The sequence below is a fragment of the Geotrypetes seraphini genome, chromosome 5 (genome assembly GCF_902459505.1).
Source record: "Geotrypetes seraphini chromosome 5, aGeoSer1.1, whole genome shotgun sequence".
NCBI classification, from domain to species: Eukaryota; Metazoa; Chordata; class Amphibia; order Gymnophiona; family Dermophiidae; genus Geotrypetes; species Geotrypetes seraphini.
The window spans coordinates 20733070-20757262 of NC_047088.1; the positions used below are offsets into that span (position 1 = coordinate 20733070).

The window sequence follows — 24193 nt, forward strand, 5'->3', positions numbered from 1 at the left end:
AGATTAGATTATGAATCTTCTCAATCTCCCTTATTTGGACATGCCAAATGTGGCTCTTGCCAATGGTGCAATTCCATATTAGAGGGATTGGGCTGGGTAGTCCCCCATAGTAATCGTTCTTTTGTTTTTAGAACCAATACGTCTTGTTCATCCAAGCAGTAATTTATGTCATAATTTGTCCATGTAAGAAGTTATATATAGGAAGATAAATGAGAATGATTAAGACACGGTTGACAGAATATAATTCTAGGTTGAAAAACAATACTCCCTTAGCTCCCCTAGTGGCCTTTTGAGAACAAGCTGGACATCAGCCAATGGAGTTTAAATGGAGAGTCCTGGAGGAGATAGTAGTCGGGTGGCAGGGTGGTGACATTGAATGCCTACTTAATTATAAAAAACAAAGATGGATCTTTGATTTACAGACTTTGGAACTTAGAGGGCTCAATGCGGAACTGGACTGGATGTCTTTAACTTAATACTTTGGTTGATCCTTTGAATTTTTCCTCTGGGGTTGAAAGTGTAACTAGCCAATCAATAGGCTTCACGTCTTTTATGACGTGGAGAGGGCGGGCTACTACCTCTAAACAGTTTGCATGGAGGTGAGCATTTGTGCCTGCCACGTTAAAAGTATTAGCCATTCAAGTAAGTTTATTATAAAGCCTGTTTTGATGTTTTTTATTTATGTCAATGAGTATTTTGCAGAGTTTGACAAAACCTATTTTTCCATTGGAATGATAAAACTTGAAACTTGCTGGACTAAGTGTATAGCCCCTGATGGAGACTACATTGTTTAACTTCCTTTTTTACCAAACTTTTCAAACCATCCTCATATATATAGTGTAGTTCCTCTATATTCGTCCTTCTTTTCCCTCTTCTTCTTTCCTCCCCCTTAACCTATAAACCAAAAATAAGACCTATTCCTAAAATAAGCCCTAGCATGATTTTTAAAGATGCTCCTAATATAAGCCCTACCCCAAAAATAAGCCCTAGTTAAGATCAACCCGAAGCTCCCCCCCACCCAAATGTCCCCGACACTTTCCAACTCCATTCCTGACACTAATGCTGCCCGATTTGCTGAAAAAAATCAGACTCGTCAATTCAGCGAGCCCCCACCCCAGAGAGACCTGACTTACCTCCACTCTGAGGCTTCCTAAAGCAGCGGCAGTAGCAGTACTCTGAAAGGGCTGCTTCATGGTCTTCCCCGCTGGGACTTTCCTTCTGCCGCATCACAGTGGGAGGGTCAGTGGGGATAGAAGGGAGGGATAGAAAGATGCTGCAGAGGGAAAGCCCGACCCTGGCAGGGAAGGCCGCAAAACAGCCCGTTCAGAGTGCTGCCGCTGCTGCTATTTTTGGAGACCTCGGAATGGAGGCATGTCAGTCTCACGGTGGGAGGGTCGATGGGGTTCTGCTACACAGGGGGATGGGAGGGAGGGATAGAAAAATTCTGCACAAGGGGATGGGTAAGAGGGGAGGAAAGATGCTGCACATGGGAGGAGGAGAAAGGAAAGAGGAAAAATTGGGGTAGAGGAGAGGAAGGGAGAGATGATTGTTGTACATGAAAAAAAAATAAATCCCCCCAAAATAAGCCCTAATGCATTTTTTAACCCCAAATTAATATGACACTGTCTTATTTTCGGGGGAACACGGTATTAATTGCAAACTGCAATGATACTTCATGTATTGCGGTACTTCAAAGTTTAAATAACCTTGGATCATATATTAGATCAGTGGTCTCAAACACGCGGCCTAGGAGCCACATGCGGCTCACCAGGTACTATTTTGAGGTCCTCGGTAAGTTACCATTGTTATGGAACGTTGCCCGCTTCACTGCTGTAACCTCACGCAAGCGCTTTCCTGCATCTTTCTGCTTTCAGCTGTGTATAGCTGAAATGATCAGAAGCAATTAAGGAAAGATTTATAAACTATAATGAGTTTTACCTTATGCAAAGTTGTCATTTCTTTAATAATAATAATAATAATAACATAGTCAGACGACTTCTAGGCGGTTCACATCGAAAGAAGGCTAGACATTCAGCGAATTACAAATGTATGAGGGGAAAGTTACAGAAGAAAAGGGTAGTAGAGGAGGGAAGTAAGGGGGGGCGAAGGGGGGGAAGTGAGAGAGGTAGGAATTGCCTGAAGATTGCTTAGGGTTTGTAGGGAGAAAAAGTGTAGAGAGCGTGGATTGGTCTGTTTAGATGATGAATTTGTCAAACAGAGTGGTCCTCCAAGTACCTACAAATCCAAAATGTGGCCTTGCAAAGGGTTTGAGTTTGAGACCGCTGTGTTAGAGTTACCTTGTATTCAGAAGAGAATGCTTAAATTATTTCCAGTTTTTTTTAAGCTTCTCCTTGCTTGGAATCCATTCTTGAATCCAATCATTGAAGAGGCCTACTGTTTGGGGCCTGCTGCAATAACTGACCCCAGGGCACTCAATACGCTGGTATAAGTAATATATATTTTTATTAGTAAATCAATAACAGCTTACAAGAATAAATCTTTCAGCATATAGCGTAACAGAGCATAGGATCATTAGGCCGGCCTGAAATCTCGGATCTGCCTACATAATCAAAATGGCTATTTTTTATACAATTTTTGATAGCCTGAGGCCACGTTGATACATATTACATTTTTAGTTTCTATTGGTTACTTACAAACGTCATTACATTTATCCATTTATCAATTGGTCAACATTATCTTGTGCCATGCTATGTCATACTGTACGCACGCCCTATTTACTAAAATTACTACCTATTCCTGTCAAATGCCATTTTAATATCAAATCATCAATTTTGAGCAAAGGGTCTAGTAAGGGTCCGCCCATTGCAGGACTTATCTAGCAAAAGATGTATTTTTATATTCTTGGTCAGGACATGTCCTAATCCTTCTTATGTTCTCTTTCTTGTTTTTATGACACCATAGCAGATGTAGTACCAGTTGCTATGTGAAAGAATAAGTTTTCGCTTGACTTGATTATCTTAGCATAAGTTTCGCTTGGCTTGCTGATTTCAGCAAGCATACTTTGTGCAAAGGCTGACAGCTTCAGTCAGAGCATTCTCAGCCATCTTAGTCCTTTAATAGTGTTGGCCTATTATTCTAGGGGATTTCAGGGGGCTCTGTCTTCACCTCTAGTTTCATAGAGGTCTTAAAATCTTCTCCTGTATACCTGTACAGGACTCTCTCTCCTCCCCCTCCCTTATCATCACTTTATTAAAGAATCCACTAGTTCAACAGAACACTTGATACAAGTTAAGATTATATTGTGGGTGGTAAGATAACTAACTAATGCTAGCTATAATATTATTGACTGTTTAGTTTCTATGCACTGCTGTTTCACTCTTGTTTTACATGAAAGATCTATTCTATATATGTTTATATTTTGGTCATTTTACTGTTGTTATGCTGTTAACGAGATTGTAAGTTTCATGTTAAACTGTACCTACTGTACATCGCCTTGGGTAAATCTCTTCAAAAATACATTTTAAGAAATGTGGCTACTGGAGAATTTCCTGAAAGTTCTAAGAAAAGAAAATTGCCAAACTTCCTTTTTCAGGTGTGAAGGGCTCACCAGGTATGAGGGGCTTCCCTGGTGCACCAGGACTGCCAGGTATTTCAGGTGGCAGTGGGCTGAAGGGATCTTCCGGCTCACCAGGCATACCAGGATCACTTGGGTTTCCTGGACAACCTGGAGAAAAAGGTGAGTTTATGTGATTATGATGTAGACTTCCATTAGGGCTTTAAGAACTGGTTTGGACTGAATCTAGACTGATTCCAATAGTGGGGGAAAATAGATTGGGATCAGGGAATCTTCCACACAGCATGATTAAAAATCAGAGCCATGATGCATACACCAAACAAAAGAAGCGACTAGGTTGGAATCAGCTTCAAAAATCCAATAACACAATCTAGCCCAAACAAGGAGTCCCTCTAAGCAGCTAAACTGGGAGGAGAAAAGGCATTAATTAAAGTCCTTGGTAGGAGACCAATGAATATATGTTTGTTTGCGACCCAATATAGTGCTAAGAGGATTTTTAAAAATAGTTTCCACCTGCAAGCTATTCTGTAAGACATGGGGCCTAACTTTATTAGCATGTAACTCAAAAGGGGGCATTCCAAAAAATTGTGTGCAGAATTATATAACATGACCGCCTTATACCTAACTTGGGTGCCAGCCTTTACACCAGTTTCAGCAGGCATAAGTTTGGTGCTAAATTTAGGCGTAGGAATCAGTGCTTTATAGAGTCACTCAGCGCCGATTTTACTCGGCGCCAAATCTTGAGCGTAATTTACTGAATATACATATCTCCTTCAGTCTGATATACAGCTTCGGCTATTCTTTTCTGAAAGTCTGTTTCTTGGTTCAGGTGACAGAGGTCCCCAGGGTCCACCGGGTCTCCCTGCACCGTTTGAGCCGTCCATGATACGCACCTTGAAGGGTGACAGAGGATCGTATGGTCCAACAGGGCAGCTGGGATATCCTGGAGCCACAGGTAGAAGTTTTGCACGAGTCTTTTGCTTTTACATTAAAAAGTGATATTTGGAAATGGGAAGTCACCTCCTTGTTCTTTGTTTAAATTTCTGCTGTTTTGTATTTTAGAGACGCCTTACTTGCAGACATTAAGAACTAGATTCATTATTGTTGCTTTCAAAAACATTTTCTGTTTGTTAAGTGATTTAATACTCTTGTGACATCCTGAAGCTTAATGCCGTTTGATCTCATGCAGGTACTACTGCTCAGCTTATGATTAGAAGAATCTCAAGCAATTGTCTATTTTAACCCACTTGTGTTTTGTTGTTTATTACATACTAGCTGATGCCCCGGCGTTGCACGGGTATTTAATTATAGCAATAACACTGTAAATGGATTCAAATAAAGATACTTTATAGTGGTGAATGAAATTATTTGTTTACAGCTTAATAAAAAGTACAATATTCAAATTATAATGTGAAATATTTGACAAAATGAATACAATACAACTAACGCAAAACGTGATTATAAACAACATTTTTAGTTTCACCTCCAGGAGCAAGAACATATAAATTGTTGAGTGAACCCACCCTTGAGCAAGCAACATAGAGTTGTGGGCCGAGAGACCCCCAGAACATATCACCCCAGGTAGTGAGGGATCTGCATACCAAGTTTCGTTCAAATCGGTCAAGCCGTTTTTGAATTACTGTGAGAATGGCAGCTTTTTACATTTCTTCCATTGACATGAATGGGTGATATCTGATTATCTCAGGACAAGCAGGCATGATATTCTCACATGTGGGTGACGTCATCTACGGAGCCCCGGCGCGGACAGCTTTTCAAGCAAACTTGATTGAAGTTTCAAGTTTGCACACTGCACCACGCATGTGCATGCCTTCTCGCCCACTAGAGGGCGCATCCCACCTCGTGGTCCTCAGTTCAAATTTTTCCGCGGAGCAAGAAAGCCCTGTGGATCTGAGCTCCAGTGTTTTTGCCTTCTAGCTGCCGCGTTTAGTTTGTTTTTCCTTCGAATTAGTTCGCGGTGCTGTTTTTCTTTTCGGTTCCTTTCAAAAAAAAAAAAAAAAAAAAAAAAAGTCTTTCGTTTTTCTTCGGACTCCGGGGGCTCCCGGAATCCGTGGCCGCGGGACGTCGGTACGTTCCCGGCCTTCTTCCTTTTCTTCGTGGATGTCCCGTCCTGTTACGGGATTCAAAAAGTGCAGCCGGTGTGAAAGGTTGCTTTCCATCACCGACCCTCACCGGTGGTGCATTGTCTGTCTTGGGCCCGAACATCCGACAGACTCGTGTGATCGCTGTGCTACCTTCCAAAACAGGGCCCTCCGTCGCCGTAAGGCAAGAATGGCCGAATTGTTCGCCGTCGACGCACCTACGGCCTCGACGTCGGCCTCGGCTTCGGCCCCGGCCTTGACCTCGGCCTCGGCGTCCTTGGGGGCCTCGGCCTCGCCTCGGCCCTCTTCCTCGAAGGCGTCGTCAGTGAAGCAAGCTTCGGGTAAGTCCTCTGTTCCATCCCCTTCAGCAAAGAAGCCATCCTCGAGTCAGGCCAAGGCGGGTGGGTCGACCCCGGCCCCGCATCGGACCTCGACTCCGCACACCCCGAGGGAATACTCGAGACCGAGGTCGCCCTCCAGGGAGTGTGCCCCGGACTCGGAACTCCCCACCTTCGTGGGGATTCCGGCCTTCCAGGATCTCCTCCGAGCTCTGATCTCATCGGAGCTGTCGGGAGCCCTGGAAGTGTTGCAGCGTGCTGCGGTTCCGGCGGCCTCGACCTCGGCCGGGGCGCCTTCGGTCTCGGAGGCCCCGGCCTCGGCTCCCTCGGGAGCCCCGACCTCGGCGACCTCGGTCTCGGGTACGGTGGCCCCGTTCACCTCGGCCTCGGCCCCGCCCCGGACCTCGACCTCGGGGGAACCCCCTGAGCGGAGTGTAAGGCCCAAGGAAAAGTTGCGCAGAGTGCGCCGTCTTTCCTCCTCTTCCTCCGGGTCTTCCAGACACGCCTCGCCCTCGACGCGACCTCGGACGGGGCGTCGATCGAGGAAGTCTAAGCGACCCCGAGGCTCGCCTCGGCGCGACCGCTCCTCGTCGTTCGGGGGCGAGGCGCTGCAGGTGTCGGAGTTGCGCCTCGACAACCCGAGGCTCCTCCGCTCACCTCATGGGAAATCTTCCCGGGCCGCCTCGCCGAGGAAACGGGAGAGTGTCCCACGAACCCCTGGGTCCTCACCCAAGGGCTCTGCGAGGAGGATAACTTCCCCTTCCCCCTCGAGGGCCCTCGAGAGGGGATCCTGGGATTCGGGATCGGTTAGGGATCCTCATTATTCCCATGAGGCCTCCCCCCTCTCCTCGGTTGGGCGGTCGAGAACCCCGTCTCCCCAGGCTAGGCCGTCCTCATTTTCATCCTTCGTTCAGGACATGGCCCAAGCCCTGGGGATTGACCTGATGGTAGGCTCTCGGTATTCCAAAGAATTTTTGGAGGAACAGGACCTCCCCACTCTTCCTAGGGAGGTGCCTAGACTCCCTCTCAACAGTGTCCTTCTGCAAACCTGGCTGAATAACTTGTCAAACCCTCTTACAGTCACGTCCGTGCCTTCAAAAATGGAATCGAAGTATAGGACGATTCCCCCTAAAGGGTTCGATAAGGCGCAGCTCTCACACCAGTCTCTTCTGGTGGAGTCTGCTCTTAAAAAATCACAGCCCTCACGGGTTTCTGCGGCGGTTCCACCAGGCAGGGAGGGGCGGACCCTAGACAAGTTTGGCCGTCGCCTCTATTCAAATTCCCTGATGGCCACCAGGGTTCTAAATTACGCCTTCACCTTTTCCTCCTATTTGCGTGGTATGGTGAAGGACCTTCCTCAATATCGAAACTCGTTACCGGACTCCCAAAGAGCAGGATTCGATAAGTTTATGTCCAACCTGTCTCAATTGCGGTTGTACCTATTCCACGCAGTGTACGACGCCTTTGAGCTGGTTTCGAGGGTGTCGGCCCTCGCGGTGGCCATGCGCCGCTTGGCCTGGCTTCGCACCCTAGACATGGACCCAAACCTGCAGGAACGCCTGGCAGACTTGCCTTGTGTGGGGTCCGAGTTATTCGACGAGTCATTGGATGCGGCGACCAAACGCTTGTCGGAACAGGAGCGCTCTCTAGCATCCCTGGTCCGCCCCAAACCTAGACCCCCGCCGCAGAAACCCTTTCGGCCTCCGCCGCGCCGATACCCTCAGAAGTCGACCCCAGCTTTCTCGAGACCGCCTCCGAGACGTCCGTCTCAGCGAGGCAGAGGAGGACAAACCCAAGCCCAGGCGCAGGGCCCTTCTAAGCCCGCGCCTTCCTTTTGACGGGCTGAGCGGACGGGGCGGGTTCCCCTCCGCACTTTCACAGGAACCCCTTCCTATCGGGGGCCGTCTCCGGTCCTTCCGGGAGGCATGGACCGGGATTACCTCAGACGCTTGGGTGCTCCGGATCGTCTCCGAGGGCTACTCGCTCAACTTTGTGTCCTCGCCGCCGGACAGTCCCCCAAGTTTAGTCCCCTGCAACCGTACGCAGCTACCGACCCTTATAACCGAAGCCAAAGCCCTCTTGAAGCTTCGGGCGGTCGAGCCGGTCCCCAAGGACCAGTGGGGTACGGGGTTTTACTCCCGCTACTTTTTGGTCCCAAAAAAGACCGGGGACCTGCGCCCCATACTGGACCTCAGGAAGCTCAACAAATTCCTGGCCCGGGAGAAGTTTCGAATGCTATCTCTCCCGGTTTTGTACCCCCTCTTGGGGGAAGGGGACTGGATGTGCTCCCTCGACCTGAAGGAAGCATACACCCATGTTCCGGTGCACCCCGCCTGTCGAAGATTCTTACGATTCCAGGTGGGGGACCTCCACCTCCAGTACAGGGTACTGCCCTTCGGCCTGGCCGCGTCCCCACGAGTATTCACGAAGTGCATGGTGGTGGTTGCAGCAGCCCTCAGGTCACGTGGACTCCATGTGTTCCCTTACCTGGACGATTGGCTCATCAAAGCCCCGACCAGGGAGGGGGTTATCTCAGCGACCCGACAGTCTATTGCCTTCCTGCAAACTCTCGGGTTCGAGATAAACTTTCCAAAGTCTCAGTTGAGGCCGTCGCAGTCTCTTCAATTCATAGGTGCGGTGCTGGACACGGCGCGCCTACGCTCCTACCTGCCGACCCAGCGGTTGGAAACCTTGGTACGGATGAGCCGCCAGGTCTCCCAACTATCGAGGGTGTCGGCCAAGCGCATGATGAGGCTGCTGGGCCATATGGCATCGACGGTACATGTCACGCCGTTTGCGAGGCTACATCTGAGGATCCCTCAGTGGACCCTCGCGTCCCAGTGGCGTCAGGAGTGCGACCCGGTGTCTCGCCTCATTTCGGTAACTCCGCCCTTGCGGAAATCGCTGCGTTGGTGGACAGACTCTTCAAATCTGTCCATGGGGCTATTGTTTCACACTCCGCATTTTCGCAAGGTCCTGACCACGGACTCCTCGGAGTACGCGTGGGGAGCCCATCTCGACGGTCTTCGCACGCAGGGCCTGTGGTCGACAGAAGACCGTCAGTGTCATATCAACGTGCTAGAGCTGCGAGCCATCTTCCTAGCACTTCGAGCCTTCGTTCACATATTGCAGGACCAGGTGGTCCTCGTCCGCACGGACAATCAGGTGGCAATGTATTATGTGAACAAGCAGGGAGGAACGGGGTCATGGCCCCTCTGCTCCGAAGCTCTTCGCCTCTGGGAGTGGGCGGCCTCCCGGAACATCTTCCTCCGGGCGGTCTACATCCAAGGAGAACGGAATTGCCTGGCGGACAAACTGAGTCGACTTCTGCAACCGCACGAGTGGACTCTACACTCAGCAGTTCTACGCGAGGTTTTCGCTCGCTGGGGAACGCCACAGGTGGATCTGTTTGCCTCTCCGGAGACACACAAACTACCACTATATTGTTCTCGGATGTACTCGCAGGACCGTCTGGAAGCGGATGCCTTCCTACTCGACTGGGAAGGGAGGTTCCTGTATGCATTCCCTCCGTTCCCTCTGATCATGCGAACGTTGGTACACCTAAAATCGTCCACGGCCACGATGATTCTCATAGCACCTCGGTGGCCGCGTCAGCACTGGTTCTCCCTGCTGCTCCAGCTCAGTGCCAGGGAGCCTCTTCCCCTGCCTGTCTCTCCTTCTCTGCTGTCTCAGAGTCAAGGATCCATGTTACATCCCAATCTGCAGTCATTGCACCTGACAGCCTGGTTTCTTATTCCCTGACTCCTCCGGACCTGTCTCAATCGGTGAAGGAGGTGTTGGAAGCCTCCCGCAAGATCTCGACGAGGCTTTGCTATGCGCAGAAATGGACCAGGTTTTCCACCTGGTGCTCGTCTTTTCACCTGGATCCGGTATCAGTTCCGGTATCCTCGGTTTTAGAATATTTGTTTCATTTGTCACGCTCCGGCTTGAAAACCACTTCGGTGCGGGTTCATCTCAGTGCGATTTCTGCTTTCCACCAACCTCTGGAGGGACGCCCTCTGTCACTCCATCCCTTGGTGACACGCTTCATGAAAGGTTTACTCAGGGTTTGTCCCCCTCTTAAGCCTCCGTCTGTCGTGTGGAATTTGAATGTGGTTCTGGCTCAACTGATGAAACCCCCGTTTGAGCCACTCAACAAGTCCCTCTTGAAATTTCTGACTTGGAAGGCGGTGTTTCTAATTGCCCTCACCTCCGCCAGGCGGATTGGGGAGTTGCAAGCCTTGGTTGCGGACCCTCCTTTCACTGTCTTTCATCACGACAAGGTGGTTCTCCGCACCCATCCTAAGTTTTTACCTAAAGTTGTTTCTGACTTCCACCTCAATCAGTCCATTGTCCTTCCTGTGTTCTTCCCGAAGCCCCACTCCCATCCTGGCGAGACGGCGCTTCACACGCTTGACTGTAAGAGGGCGTTGGCATATTATCTTCAACGCACCAGGTCTCATCGGAAGGTTCCTCAATTGTTTTTGTCCTTCGATCCCAATCGATTAGGGCATCCAGTTTCCAAGCGCACTCTGTCTAACTGGTTGGCCGCTTGCATTTCCTTTTGCTACGCTCAGGCTGGCCTTCCTCCCCCGGATCGAGTCACGGGGCACAAGGTCCGAGCGATGGCAGCTTCGATAGCTTTCCTCCGATCCACTCCGATGGAGGACATATGTAAGGCTGCCACTTGGTCTTCGGTTCATACATTCACCTCTCATTACTGCCTGGACACTTTATCCAGGAGTGACGGCCGGTTTGGCCAGTCAGTTTTGCAAAATCTGTTTTCCTAAATTGCCATCCTCCCACCTGCCCTTTTTTGGTTAGCTTGGAGGTCACCCACATGTGAGAATATCATGCCTGCTTGTCCTGGGATAAAGCACAGTTACTTACCGTAACAGGTGTTATCCAGGGACAGCAGGCATATATTCTCACAACCCGCCCGCCTCCCCGGGGATGGCTTCCTTGCTAGTTATGGAACTGAGGACCACGAGGTGGGATGCGCCCTCTAGTGGGCGAGAAGGCATGCACATGCGTGGTGCAGTGTGCAAACTTGAAACTTCAATCAAGTTTGCTTGAAAAGCTGTCCGCGCCGGGGCTCCGTAGATGACGTCACCCACATGTGAGAATATATGCCTGCTGTCCCTGGATAACACCTGTTACGGTAAGTAACTGTGCTTTTTCTGTTTGTAGCTCCGTCCACGTGTGCAGGTGGGCCGCGAGACCCCCAGAACATATCAGCCCAGGTAGTGAGGGATCTGCATACAAAGTTTCGTTCAAATCGGTCAAGCCGTTTTTGAATTACAGTGAGAATGGCAGCTTTTTACATTATTTCCATTGACATGAATGGGTGAAATCTGATTTTCTGTTTGTAGCTCCGCCCACGTGTGCAGGTGGGCCGCGAGACCCCCAGAACATATCACCCCAGGTAGTGAGGGATCAGCATACCAAGTTTCGTTCAAATCGGTAAAGCCGTTTTTGAATTACTGTGAGAATGGCAGCTTTTTACATTTTTTCCATTGACATGAATGGGTGAAATCTGATTTTCTGTTTGTAGCTCCGCCCACGTGTGCAGGTGGGCCGCGAGACCCCCAGAACATATCACCCCAGGTAGTGAGGGATCAGCATACCAAGTTTCGTTCAAATCGGTAAAGCCGTTTTTGAATTACTGTGAGAATGGCAGCTTTTTACATTTTTTCCATTGACATGAATGGGTGAAATCTGATTTTCTGTTTGTAGCTCCGCCCACGTGTGCAGGTGGGCCGCGAGACCCCCAGAACATATCACCCCAGGTAGTGAGGGATCTGCATACCAAGTTTCATTCAAATCGGTCAAGCCGGTTTTGAATAACTGTGAGAATGGCAGCTTTTTACATTTTTTCCATTGACATGAATGGGTGAAATCTGAGTTTATGTTTGTAGCTCCGCCCACGTGTGCAGGTGGGCCGCGAGACCCCCAGAACATATCATCCCAGGTAGTGAGGGATCTGCATACCAAGTTTCGTTCAAATCGGTCAAGCCGTTTTTGCGTGATCGTGGCACATACACACACACATACATACATACATACATATACACATACATACCTCCGATTTTATATATATATAGATATATTTGTGATTTTATGAATATTTTATTGTACCTCACCTAGATCTGCAGATAGAGCAGGTAATACAATTTTGAAGTACAATAAATACATTTTCTTGCTTATTTCCTGGTACCTGTGGACTACGATTGTGGTTTTTCTCTCAACAGGTCACAAAGGATTACCTGGAAAGCCTGGATTCCCTGGACTTCCAGGTTCCCCAGGATCCCCAGGCAGAGAGAAGGGATTCCCTGGAGATCTAGGCATCCCAGGTCCATTGGGATCGGCTGGCTTCCCAGGTCCTAAAGGAGAAAGTGGCATTGCAGGATTCCCTGGATCTCCTGGAGAAAGTGTAAATATATCTTTTTGAGGGGAGTAGGCTGAGCACCTGGAGAAGTAGATTCAATTCTCACTGAAGCTCCTTTCTGGGTGATTCACTAAACCAGTGGTTCCCAAACCTGTCCTGGGGGACCCCCAGCCAGTCAGGTTTTCAAGATATCCCTAATGAATATGCATGAGAGAGATTTGCATACCTGTCACTTCCATTATATGCAAATCTCTCTCATGCATATTCATTAGGGATATCTTGAAAACCTGACTGGCTGGGGGTCCCCCAGGACAGGTTTGGGAACCACTGCACTAAACCCTCAAAAGAAGCAGGTGGTACTATCTCTTCAAAGTAGAATGCCAAGAAAAACAGGAAAGGCGACCTGAGATGCTCGATTTCTTTATTATATCGATTAAGACTCAACAAATGCATGTTTCGGCCACTTTGGCCTGCTTCAAGGGTCTGAATCTTGTACTTATAGCATTAAATGATATCACCTATGAAAATAGCCTTATTGTTATTGGTCTTTAAAAAAGATGAAGTTTGCGTGTCGAGTCTTAATCGATATAATATAGAAACTGAGCACCTTAGGTTGCCTTTCCTGTTTTTCTTGGCAAGTCACTTAACCCTTCATTGTCCCAAGGACAAACTAAGTCCCTGACCTGGTAACATGCTTTTATTGTAACTACAAAGGCAGTATATCAAATCCCATCTTCTTCCCTTGCCTGTAAATGCTATAAAAACCTGACCAGTCCCAGATTTAAATACAGCATGGTATTCCCACCTGGATTGCAATTTTTAGCCTGGTGGTGGTAGTCTTTGTATTTCTATGAGTATTTTGTGCCAGGGAGCTGCATGCAATTTTTAAAGAGAATTCCTTGTACAGCATTCTGTGCTGACTTACAGAGCAATTCAGTGATGCACAAGGTCAAAGCACTCCAGATTAAGGGCGCCAAAAGCCTGCCTCACTGGGTTCACTCTGCAGCAGGTGGAGATTGAATCTTTGGCCACTTCTGTTGGCACCTAAGGGGAGTTTAGAAGGCTCCTGGCCATTTAAATGGACTGGTCAGGGCTCACTACCAATGTACAGCAGCACATAACCAGACGGTGCCACCGAATACTGCTGCTAAATGGCCAACCTCTAAGTTATTCAGACCACTAACTGACTAGGTAAGCGCATAAAGTTAAGACAGAAAAAAAGCTCTCCTAACTTTATATGTCAACTTCAACCAGACAATGGTTGGAATATCGACCAGTGCCCAGTTAAACTGAAATAGTGTCTGGTGCCCCCCCTTCCCTCTCACAAGCTGACCTCCCATCCATTGAAGAAAATCTAAAACTGCCCCAGCCCCGCCCCCATTACAATTCCTGAGTATTCGTGGTACTTGAAGTACTGCAAGGGTGCCTCTAGAGGTTGGGGCAGCCATTTTGAATTGCAGATTAGTTCCAAGCAGGAGCAAGTAGGCATCACTCCTGCCTGATTTCCCCCTAGGAACTTAACCATGTAGGCCCGGGGATACCTACAGAGGTGAATGGAAGCTGGGGCAGACCTATATTTGCTTGACAGGGATCGAGGCTTGGGGGGGAGGCATCGGATCTTTTTTTTTTTTTTTTTTTTTTTGTAAATTGTTTATTAATAAATTTTTCAAATATACAAAACAAAGACACAGAGGTTAAGCAAACAGATATCTACAATGTCACATTTTCTCCAACCTCTTCCCCCCAAATTAGTAAAAAGATAAAGTTGTACTTTAATCTTCAGCACAATGCAAAAAAGAATCATATAAATCAAAATAAACCTCCCCCCCTAACCCACCCCAAAATCAGCTTTCACACAGGGTTACACAAATGTAGCTAAACACTCAGATCATGAAGGACATTCACACCACCGAATATAAGGATTCCACACCTTAAAAAAGGGTGTAAGACGAGATTTTGTTAATGCCGTCAATTTAGACATACGAAAAATAAAATCAATTTTTCGTAGTAAGTGTAATCGACCTGGGGGAAAGGCCTGTTTCCAATATGCAGCTAACAAAAGACGAGCAGCAGTAAAAATATAACAAGCCAATTTATGTGTATTAGAAGACAATGGAACCAAAGGTAGATGTAAAAGAGCACTACCCATAGCTCGAGAAATCGTGGTATGTAAAATATCAGATAATAGTTCAAATACCATATCCCAATATGGGATTACCTTCGGACAATCCCACCAGATATGAAGGAAGGTACCCAAACAACCACAGCGTCTCCAACATAAATTAGATACTTGAGGATACATGAGATGAAGACGCTGGGGTGTTAGGTACCATTGATAAAGCATCTTATATCCATTTTCCACCAAAGAGCTGGCTATAGAAACTCGAAGCAGGCGACTAAACACCCGCTCCCATTTAATAATCGGTGGCACTGGGCGTAAAAGTCCCTCCCAAAGAGATAGATATTTTACCGGGGGAGCCTGTTGTTGAATAAGAGCTTTATAGAATCTAGTAATACACCCCTTACCACTACTACCCATAATTGCCCACTCTAGGGTGGTTTCTTCCAAACAAACATCATCAAAAGCCCTGCGCCTAATAAAATCTATTGCTTGAAGATAGCGAAAATAATCCGTCGGCGGCAAATCATAAGCTTCCCTCAATTCCAAAAATGATAATAATCGCCCCTCTTCCACAAAATCTCCCAAATCCATAAGACCCATTTGAGCCCAAACCCGAAAACGACAATCAGATCTTCCTGGTGCAAAACCCCACGCAACCCACAACGGGGTACTACGAAAATACAATCGAGAGGGGAAAAACCTATTACGCAACCTAATCCACATCACAAACGTATGTTGCAAAAAAGGGTTAGCCCCCTTAAACATTTGTCGAGCCTCTTCCACTCTTAACCAAGGGATCACCCGACAAAGCTCTTCCGATCCCAAAATTTTTTCCCCTCGAACCCAACTTTTTGATCTATCCTTACACCAACTCAAAAAAGACTTCAGTTGAGCAGCCTCATAATAACGCCTCAAACAGGGTACAGCCATACCCCCCTGAGAGCGAAGTTGATACAACACATTCCTAGGCACCCGTGGGGGTCGACTCTTCCAAATGTATTTAAAAATTTTTCTAGCCACCCCACGAAAGAAAGCAGCAGACAAAGGAATTGGTAAAGCCTGAAAAAGATAAAGTAGCTTCGGCAATACCATCATCTTTACACTTTGTATGCGACCAAACCATGATAAGGAGACATTCTCCCATCTATCCAAATCAACCCAAAGAGATTGCAAAATCGCTGGATAATTAACTTCAAACAAAGAGCAAAGCCGCGCTGGCACATTGATTCCTAAATAACGTATAGATTTAGATGCCCATTTAAAAGAATAAGTAGCTTTCAAAAAAGCACAATCCCTTGGATGAACTGACAAATTCAATATCTCAGATTTATCCATGTTGGTCCGAAATCCAGATACAGCGCCATAGGCAGACAATTCACCTATAATACCCGGGAGAGTAACACAAGGATCAGTTACAGTAAAAATAACATCATCAGCAAACATCAATAACTTTGTGGAAAGTCCATTACAAACCATGCCATGAATATACTGCTGGGCTCGAACATGAGAAGCAAAAGGCTCCATCACCAACGCAAAAAGTAGTGGCGAAAGCGCACAACCTTGTCTTGTTCCTCTAGCTAACTGAAATGAATCTGTATACCCCCCATTAATCCGGAGAGCTGCTAACGGCTTAGTATATAGAATCTGAATCCACATAAAAAACTGTCCTCTAATTCCCATAGCTGATAAAGTGCTCAACAAAAATGGCCACGACACCCTATCAAAGGCCTTTTCAGCGTCAGCACTCAACAGCAATGCTGGTATCTTTTCATGTTGTACAAACCAAATCAAATGAAGCAATCTACGAATATTATCAAATGTTTGCCTCCCCGCAATAAGCATCGGATCTTTTTTATGCCTTGTGAGGGAGGGTGGTGACTCAACAAGATCCACTCTCTCTGGGGAGGGGAGTCTGGAGCTAGGAAGACTTGCGGTGGTGATGGGGAATTTGGTTTTCAGGTGAAATTTGAACTCAAATTTCAGTCTGGTTTCAGTGTCAAAACCAAAATTCAGTCGGCCTCTATGGCCTCTACCTTAAGCCTGGTTCTAAGTGCTGCTATTGTGTAATAACTGAGACTGTTCTCCCCTGATGATAATGTAGATGTAGCCTCCACAGCATCACCAGCCGCTGTCTGATTCATGGAGCAAGTCAGGCTTGGGAATCAAACCCAGATCTCGTTCTAATCGTAGATAGCTTTTATTGAAAACTTATGCTTTATTTTTGCAATTCAGCAGAATCAGTACTGTGTAGCACTTTTAAGTCAGTTAAACTTTTTATAAATGTGGTTGTGGTTTTTTAATTTCCCACAAAAAGCTCCCGCTCTCAATTTAGAGATCACCTACATTTATTGTACTATTGATAGTAGTATTGGTGCATGTGATAATCATTATTAATACAGCACTCTCAACACTCCTTAGGGTACAGAAGGCTTTCCAGGAATTTCTGGATCCCCAGGCATTGCTGGCTTTCCTGGACCACAGGGTGAGCAGGAAGATAGAGTTTAATCCCTTTACTGGAAGTGACTTCACAGAAAGATTGGTGAACCTGCATTTTATTTTAATTTTGAAGGGAAAAAAAAAGGCTTTTATGCTGTAGGAACAAGGACTATAAAGATCAGTTGTCAAATATATATTAAAAAAAAAAAAACAGGAGGAAAATTTTGCACAGGTATACTACCTTTTATGGTGCTTACCAATTATAGGCATAAAAACCTCCCAAAACTCTACATTTATTTCCTTCACCCACCCACCTAATAACTATTCAATAAAACACAAAAACATAGATTACCGCAAAAAACTATACCCTATTCTAATTAATGATATCTTCCCATCCATTCACCCACCTCCAAATGTAAGTACCCTAAAAGAAAACTAAAACAGAAATAATCTTCCCCCACCCCTCCCTGGATATGTACCTAAATAAACAAAAGCTGACTCACATCAGTAATCAGTTATAAAGAGGTAACATAAGATGTCAATGGGCCCCATATTAATTTAAATATATTACCCCGGCCCAAATTATCAGCGTCCATCCTTTCAAATCTATAACTGGAGCAAAGACTTGCCCACCAGAATGAGAAATTTAAACGATCATAGTTCTTCCAGTTTCGGGTGATCATCTGAATGACTCTCCTAGTCATTATAAGGAAAAAACGGCCTTTATATTGATCTATAAGGGGCTTATCATGTAATATTGTACCGCAAATGACCGCCTCATACGTTAATGGAATTGACGATTCCAAAATGTTATTAATTCTACCCCGTATTGACCTCCAAAAGTTAAGTATCAAAGGACAATAGAACAACAGATGATCCAATGTCCCAATGTCTAAATGACAGTGCCAGCATCTATTAGATTTAGAACTATTTAACTTGTAGATCAATCTAATCTTTGATTTTATATACCGATTCATCCCAACAAGAGAGCTCGACTCGGTTCACAGAATATTAATACGTTTTACGTGAGGTTAGGGGGCTCCTTGTACTGAGGTGCGCTAGCGTTTTTAGCGCACGCAGGAAATTAACGCGTGCTACACTGCGCGCTTCGCTTCTAGAACTAACGCCCGCTCAATGCTGCCGTTAAGGTCTAGTACGCGCTATTCTGCGCGTTAAAGCCCTAGCGCACCTTAGTAGAAGGAGCCCCAGAACAGGAACTGTATCTTTTTAAGCCAAAAAATCATTTATGATTATTTGAAACAGAAAAAAAATCATTAATAAATTTCTGGAATAAATATGCCTGCAATGCTTTACGAAAAGAGGGTAAATGAAAGAGGACTCTAATCATAGAAGGGGAGGTCATTCCAAACTTTTACAAATAAAAAAGGAGGCGACACTATATCTGGTGATCAAGGTCTGTTTGGTTGTGGGTTCTTCACAACCAAACAGCTTATGGCCTAACATCTTATCTTTTGATGTGACAAGGATTTCATTAAGTAAGCGACACCCCTGTGTTGTGTACAGGGGTGCAGTATAGAGAGTGGCTGCTGTCAGATTATACAAAGGGTGGCTCAGGGGGAGGAAAACAGAGGAGGGCAGTGGAGAACTTACCCCCACAGTGCATTGTGCTCCTGGACTGCCAGTAGCTTCAGTTACCACTTCCTCTTAAGGTGGTAGCAAGTTTGGTTGCGCTATCGGCAATCCTAATAGCCAGCACCCAAGTGCTTGAGCCTGAATGCATATGTTTGTATATAGCTAGTTAACTAGTATTATGTGAAAGAAACCAGGTGCCTACTGTCCTTTATAGAGTAGGCTTCTGTTTGGGACTCTCTAGTAACCTAAATCTACGTTCCCTTTAAAAATTGTCCTCTAAGAAAGTAATTTTAGAATAGGGCGCCAGGGTTAAGTGAGCAGGAAGCCACCTATTGTGGCACTATTTTATAAAGCTACATAGGAGCCTGTGTGACTTCATAAAACACTAGTGCAGATCCAGCAGCAGAAGATTCTGCCCGCTAACTCCTCACCTACATTCACCACCTGTAAATACTTGTAGGCCTAACCTACATTTTGAGGGACGTTCTATACTGGTGCACCTGTATCAACAGCCACTTTTAGTAGGTGTTGGTTTTCCATTACAAAATACTAGCTTAACAGCTAAAATGCCATCTATAATTTAGGCACAAGTCATAGAGCTTAAAGTGTGGCTCACTGGTAGAGCTACTGCCTCTGCACCCCGAGGTTGTGAGATCAAATCCCAGTGCCGCTCCTTGGGCTGTCACTTAATCCTCCAGTGCCCACCGCTTTGAATGTCAACTTTGAGTGTCAAAGCCACAAAAAGGTGATATACGAGTCCCCATCCCCCTTGTCTAAATTGCTAAACATGCCTATGCCTGGGTGATGAAATGTCCATGGTGAGGAAGTATCTTGGTAATGAAATGCCACCAAACCTGAAACCAGCAGATTAGATAAAGCCTACTGTTGTCTTCCCAGGTGATCGAGGAGATTCCACAGGACAGCTTGGTTGGCCTGGAGCAAAAGGAGAATGTGGAGTGCCTGGAATCCCAGGTAATGAGGATATAGGGCCAGTCTGTACATGTCACTGCTGATTCTAAGTCTAAGACCCAAAAAGGCAAATTTATTAGCTAGGATCATGAAAGCATATATTGTCATGTCTTAGTGGAACTTCAAATAATCTTATATTTACTTGTTACAAGACCATGCAATCATTTTTGCACAAGTCATTGAGCTCTTGTGAGTTTCATTGCACTAAGAGGTGGATTCCATGCTAAGTTTCCTTTTCTTCTTTTTTTTCCCCCCAAAAATAGTTTATTAAAATTTTTTAACAAGCCATAAAACAAACAAACAAGTATCTTAAGTTATACTAAAAAAAATACAATTAGTCCTGGGTTGTTACAACTATCTTGTATCACATTAATCGTCTTATCTAAAAACTATATTCCATATTTTATTAAATTTCACTGTTATCATGCTTAAAAGCAAACATTTTCTCATTCTTAACATATAAGTGCAGCATATTCCACCAATTATTATAATCCACTTTTGAAAAATCTTTCCAATTAAAAATATAGACTTGGTAGCTATTATTAGCAGATTTCTGGCTTGGGGCACTCATGGAAAACGTTATATACGAGTATATCTATCCGTAATAAGGAAAAAGAAAGTGTCTTAGTTAATTAGTGTCACGTGGTCCTGAGGACAGCACAAATGGTTCAATTACAAATTAGACCTCAAAATCCAAAGGATAAGAACTCAGGAAATAAAAACTTCATTAAAGAGTATATACCCTATTTCCCCGAAAATAAGCCCTAGCATGATTTTTTAAGATGCTCCGAATATAAGCCCCACCCAAACAATAAGCCCTAGTTAAGATCGACCCCCGAAGCCCCCCCCCCAATCTCCTCGACACTCCCTGACTCCATCCCTGACACTAGTGCTGCCTGATTTGCTGAAAAAAATGGACTCGTCGATTCAGCAACTCCCACCCCTGCTGCTTTAGGAGGCCTAGGATTGGAGGTATGTCAGTCTCACGGTGGGAGGGTCGGTGGGGTTCTGCTGCACAAGGGGATGGGTGAGAGGGGAGGAATGATGCTGTACATGGGGTGGGGGGGGGAGAAAGGAAAGAGGAAGAATTGGGGTGGAGGAGAGGAAGGGAGAGATGATTGTTGTACATGAAAAAAATAAGACAAACCCCAAAATAAGCCTTAGTGCGTTTTTTGGACCCAAACTTAATATGACTCTATCTTATTTTCAGGGAAACATGGTACCTATCACAGGTCTGCTCCGGAAAACAAACTAGAGGGTAAAAACTCCTACCATATAGGAGAAAAACGCTCTAGCATAAAAACCGGGCATAAACTAATGTGTTTAAACATTCCTTCAGTGACCACTAAACACCAAGAGGGGGAAGCAAAGATTAACTGAAGAAGAGAACCCTGCATATTAACACACTCATACAATAGACAGTTTAATTTGCATACACACAACTTAACTTAATGTTGCAGTACTGTGCAGTCTCCCAGGAACAATTCAACCGACGATTATAATCCCAAAATAGCTTCTTGGATCTCTTCAACGTTGTACTCAAAACTCTCAACAAGAGAATATGCAAATCCTTATTTCGCAAACCATGCTGCGCCAGGAAGCGCCCACCTCCACTCAAACAACTAAAAAGCCATCAGTGCTGATGTCAGAAAGGTGCAAAAATTCAAAGCACTAGAGCTTAAGGAAACCTGTGCTGTCCTCAGGACCACTTGACACTAATTAACTAAGCCACTTTCTTTTTCCTTATTACCGTATTTTCACGCATATAACGCGCGCGTTATACACGATTTTACAAACCGTGCATAACCATGCGCGTTATACGTGTGAGCGCGTTATACAAATTTTTTTTACATTCTGATCCGGCATTCCCCCTGCGAACCGGCATCCTCCTCCCCCCCCGCTCGCGTCACCCCCCCTCCCCCACGATCCTACATCCCCCCCAGCACCACAAATACAACTCTTACCCGATTGGGCACCGGCACCAGCACCAATGCACAGCATGTGCCAATGCCAGTGCCCGAAGATCCTCCCTCGTTGGTTTGGGCTGGGCTGGGCTGGGTCGGGCGGTGCGAGAGAGATCCTCCTTCTTTCTCTGCCGGGCTGGACTAGGCTTTGAGCATTTGCGCATGCTCAAAGCCTTCTGGTCTCCCTCTCTCCGAGATTATCTTGGAGAGAGCGAGACCAGAAGGCTTTGAGCATGCGCAAATGCTCAGAGCAAGACCAGAAGGCTTTGAGCATGCGCAAATGCTCAAAGCCTAGTCCAGCCCGGCGCAGGAAGAAGGAGGATCTCTCTCGCACCGCCCGGCCCAGCCCAGCCCAGCCCAAACCAACGAGGGAGGATCCACTGGCACATGCTGTGCATTGGTGCTGGTGCCCAATCGGGTAAGAGTTGTATTTGCGGTGCTGGGGGGGATGTAGGATTGCGGGGGAGGGGGGATGACGTGAGCGGGGGGGGGAGGATGCCGGTTCACAGGGGGAATACCGGATCAGATTATCTCGGATCAGAGGGGGAGGGGGGTTGACGCGAGCGGGGGGAGGATGCCGGTTCGGAGTAGGCGGGAGGAGGTTTTAGCATGTGCAGTATACGCGTGTGTGCGCGCTATATTAACATTTTATTACATAAATTTGTGTTCCCCGCGCAGTATACCCGTGTGCTCATTTTACACGGGTGCGCGGTATATGAGTGAAAATACGGTACTTATAGTATTGGTGTCTAGGTAGCTTCATAAAAATTTTGGATATTGACATATAACCATCCTATAGTGAGTGTTTCTTGCATGTTTTGCAGCTGCATTATCGGTCCCCTTTTAAACAAACTCTGTAATTTTGGCTGTTCTAGGGACAGGGAACGTGAAGAGTTTGGCATGAGAGAAAAAGTAAAAGAAGGCGAGGGAGATGAGAATCTCCCGACATGCTTGTTTGCACTATCACCTAATTTGAAAACGGCCAACCCAAGGCGATTTATTTTTTAAATCAATAAATAGAAAAGGCAGAAAAGAATTCCATGACAATATAGAAAAGATACATCCAAATGAGAACATAATCCAAATCTTTCAAGTTATTATGGTGTGCCTCAAGGTTTGCTTCTTGTTCCTGTTCTTTTTAACATTTTTGTAAACAATATTGTTGAAGGGCTGTCTGGTAAGATTTCCTCTTTGTGGAGGATACCAAAATTTGCAATAGAGTAGACACCTGTGATGGTGTGGAAAACACAAGGAAGGACCTAGCGAAGCTTGAAGAATGGCCTGGAATTTTTTAGCTAAGATTTAATGCTAATAAAGGCAAGGTTGTGCATTTGGTCTGCAAAAACCCAAAGGAACAGTACGGCTTAGGGGGTGAAGAACTTATGTGCACGAAAGAGGAACGGGATGTGGGTGGGATTGTACGTGATGGCCAAACCGTTTGAAAAGGGAACGGCAAGAGCTAGAACGATGCTAGGGTGCATAGAGAGAGGTATGCTCAGTAGGAAAAAGGGGTTATTGATGCCCCTGTATAAGACTCTGATGAGACCTCATTTAGAATGTTGTGTACAATTCTGGAGGCCACCTTCAAAAAGATATAAAAAGGATGGAGTCGGTCCAGAGGAAGGCTACTAAAATGGTGTGTGGTCTATGTCATAAGGCATATGGGGACAGACTTAAAGAGCTCAGTCTGTATACTTTGGAGGAAAAGCGGGAGAGGGGAGATATGATAGAGATGTTTAAATAACTACATGGCGTAAATGTGCATGAGGCAAATCTCTTTCATTTGAAAGGCAGCTCTGGATTGAGAGGGCATAGGATGAAGTTAAGAGGTGATAGGCTCCGGAGTAAATCTAAGGAAATACTTTTTTACAAAAAGAGGTGGTAGATGCATGGAACAGTCTCCCGGAAGAGATGGTGGAGACAGAGACTGTGTCTGAATTCAAGAAGGCATGGGACGGGCACATGGGATCTCTTAAGGAGAATAGGAGGCAGTGGATGCTGCAAATGGGCAGACTGAATGGGCCATTTGGCCTTTATATGCCATCATGTTACTATGTTTCTATATTACTACCAATAGGGATAAATATGAATCTATAATTGTGATAATATACTATAGCACTACTTATATATCACAATCCAAAAAATTTTTTGTGTGTAAAAAATATTCATATAATTATTAAATGGGGCTCAGACCCACAACCTTAAGTGTTTCAGTGTATAAAACAAAACACAGGCTGCCATCAGACCATCATAGCACCATCAATGTCTTTACCACCTAATGTCTTTATAAATATATTTGTTTAATAATAGCAAATTGAACTTATCTTTTATGGTGGTAAATTAGCGTTCGAAGGTCACGTAACAGGCAGCTCCGTGTTATAAAGTGCTTGTGCCAATTATATAAGACTCCTGGAAGCCATAAAATACAAATCTTCCCCTCTACTCGAGTTTCGCAAAAAGTGCTTCCTCAGGAAGGGATATCTAATAATACAACACAAAACAAACTATATGCCATGTTTTCTACCACTTCTATTAACCACTCTACCTCTCAATCATATTCAATACTCCTATATCTTACTATATTCTTTCATGTAAATAATAATTAACATTTACCTTAGTTAGCCACCAGGGAGGGACCAATCCATACTGCTCCAACTACGCAGGCAACCAACAAACAAAGCAATGCCATACCTCCCCATTCAAGCATATAAACAGGAAGGGGAGGAAAATGTCGCTTATCCCTTTCAAC

The 24193-nt window shown here is 45.6% G+C and overlaps 1 protein-coding gene across 3 annotated transcripts in view; it reads left to right on the top strand.

Annotated features, from left to right (window-relative positions):
- COL4A6 (collagen type IV alpha 6 chain) overlaps positions 1-24193 on the top strand; it is a 457507-nt gene that overhangs the window by 375202 nt on the left and 58112 nt on the right. For all 3 annotated transcript variants that reach the window (XM_033945312.1, XM_033945314.1, XM_033945315.1), the window contains 5 exons: positions 3554-3697; positions 4365-4490; positions 12224-12405; positions 16901-16964; positions 19409-19483. In XM_033945312.1, coding sequence (XP_033801203.1) covers positions 3554-3697; positions 4365-4490; positions 12224-12405; positions 16901-16964; positions 19409-19483 — 591 coding nt within the window. The remainder of the gene's footprint in view (positions 1-3553; positions 3698-4364; positions 4491-12223; positions 12406-16900; positions 16965-19408; positions 19484-24193) is intronic.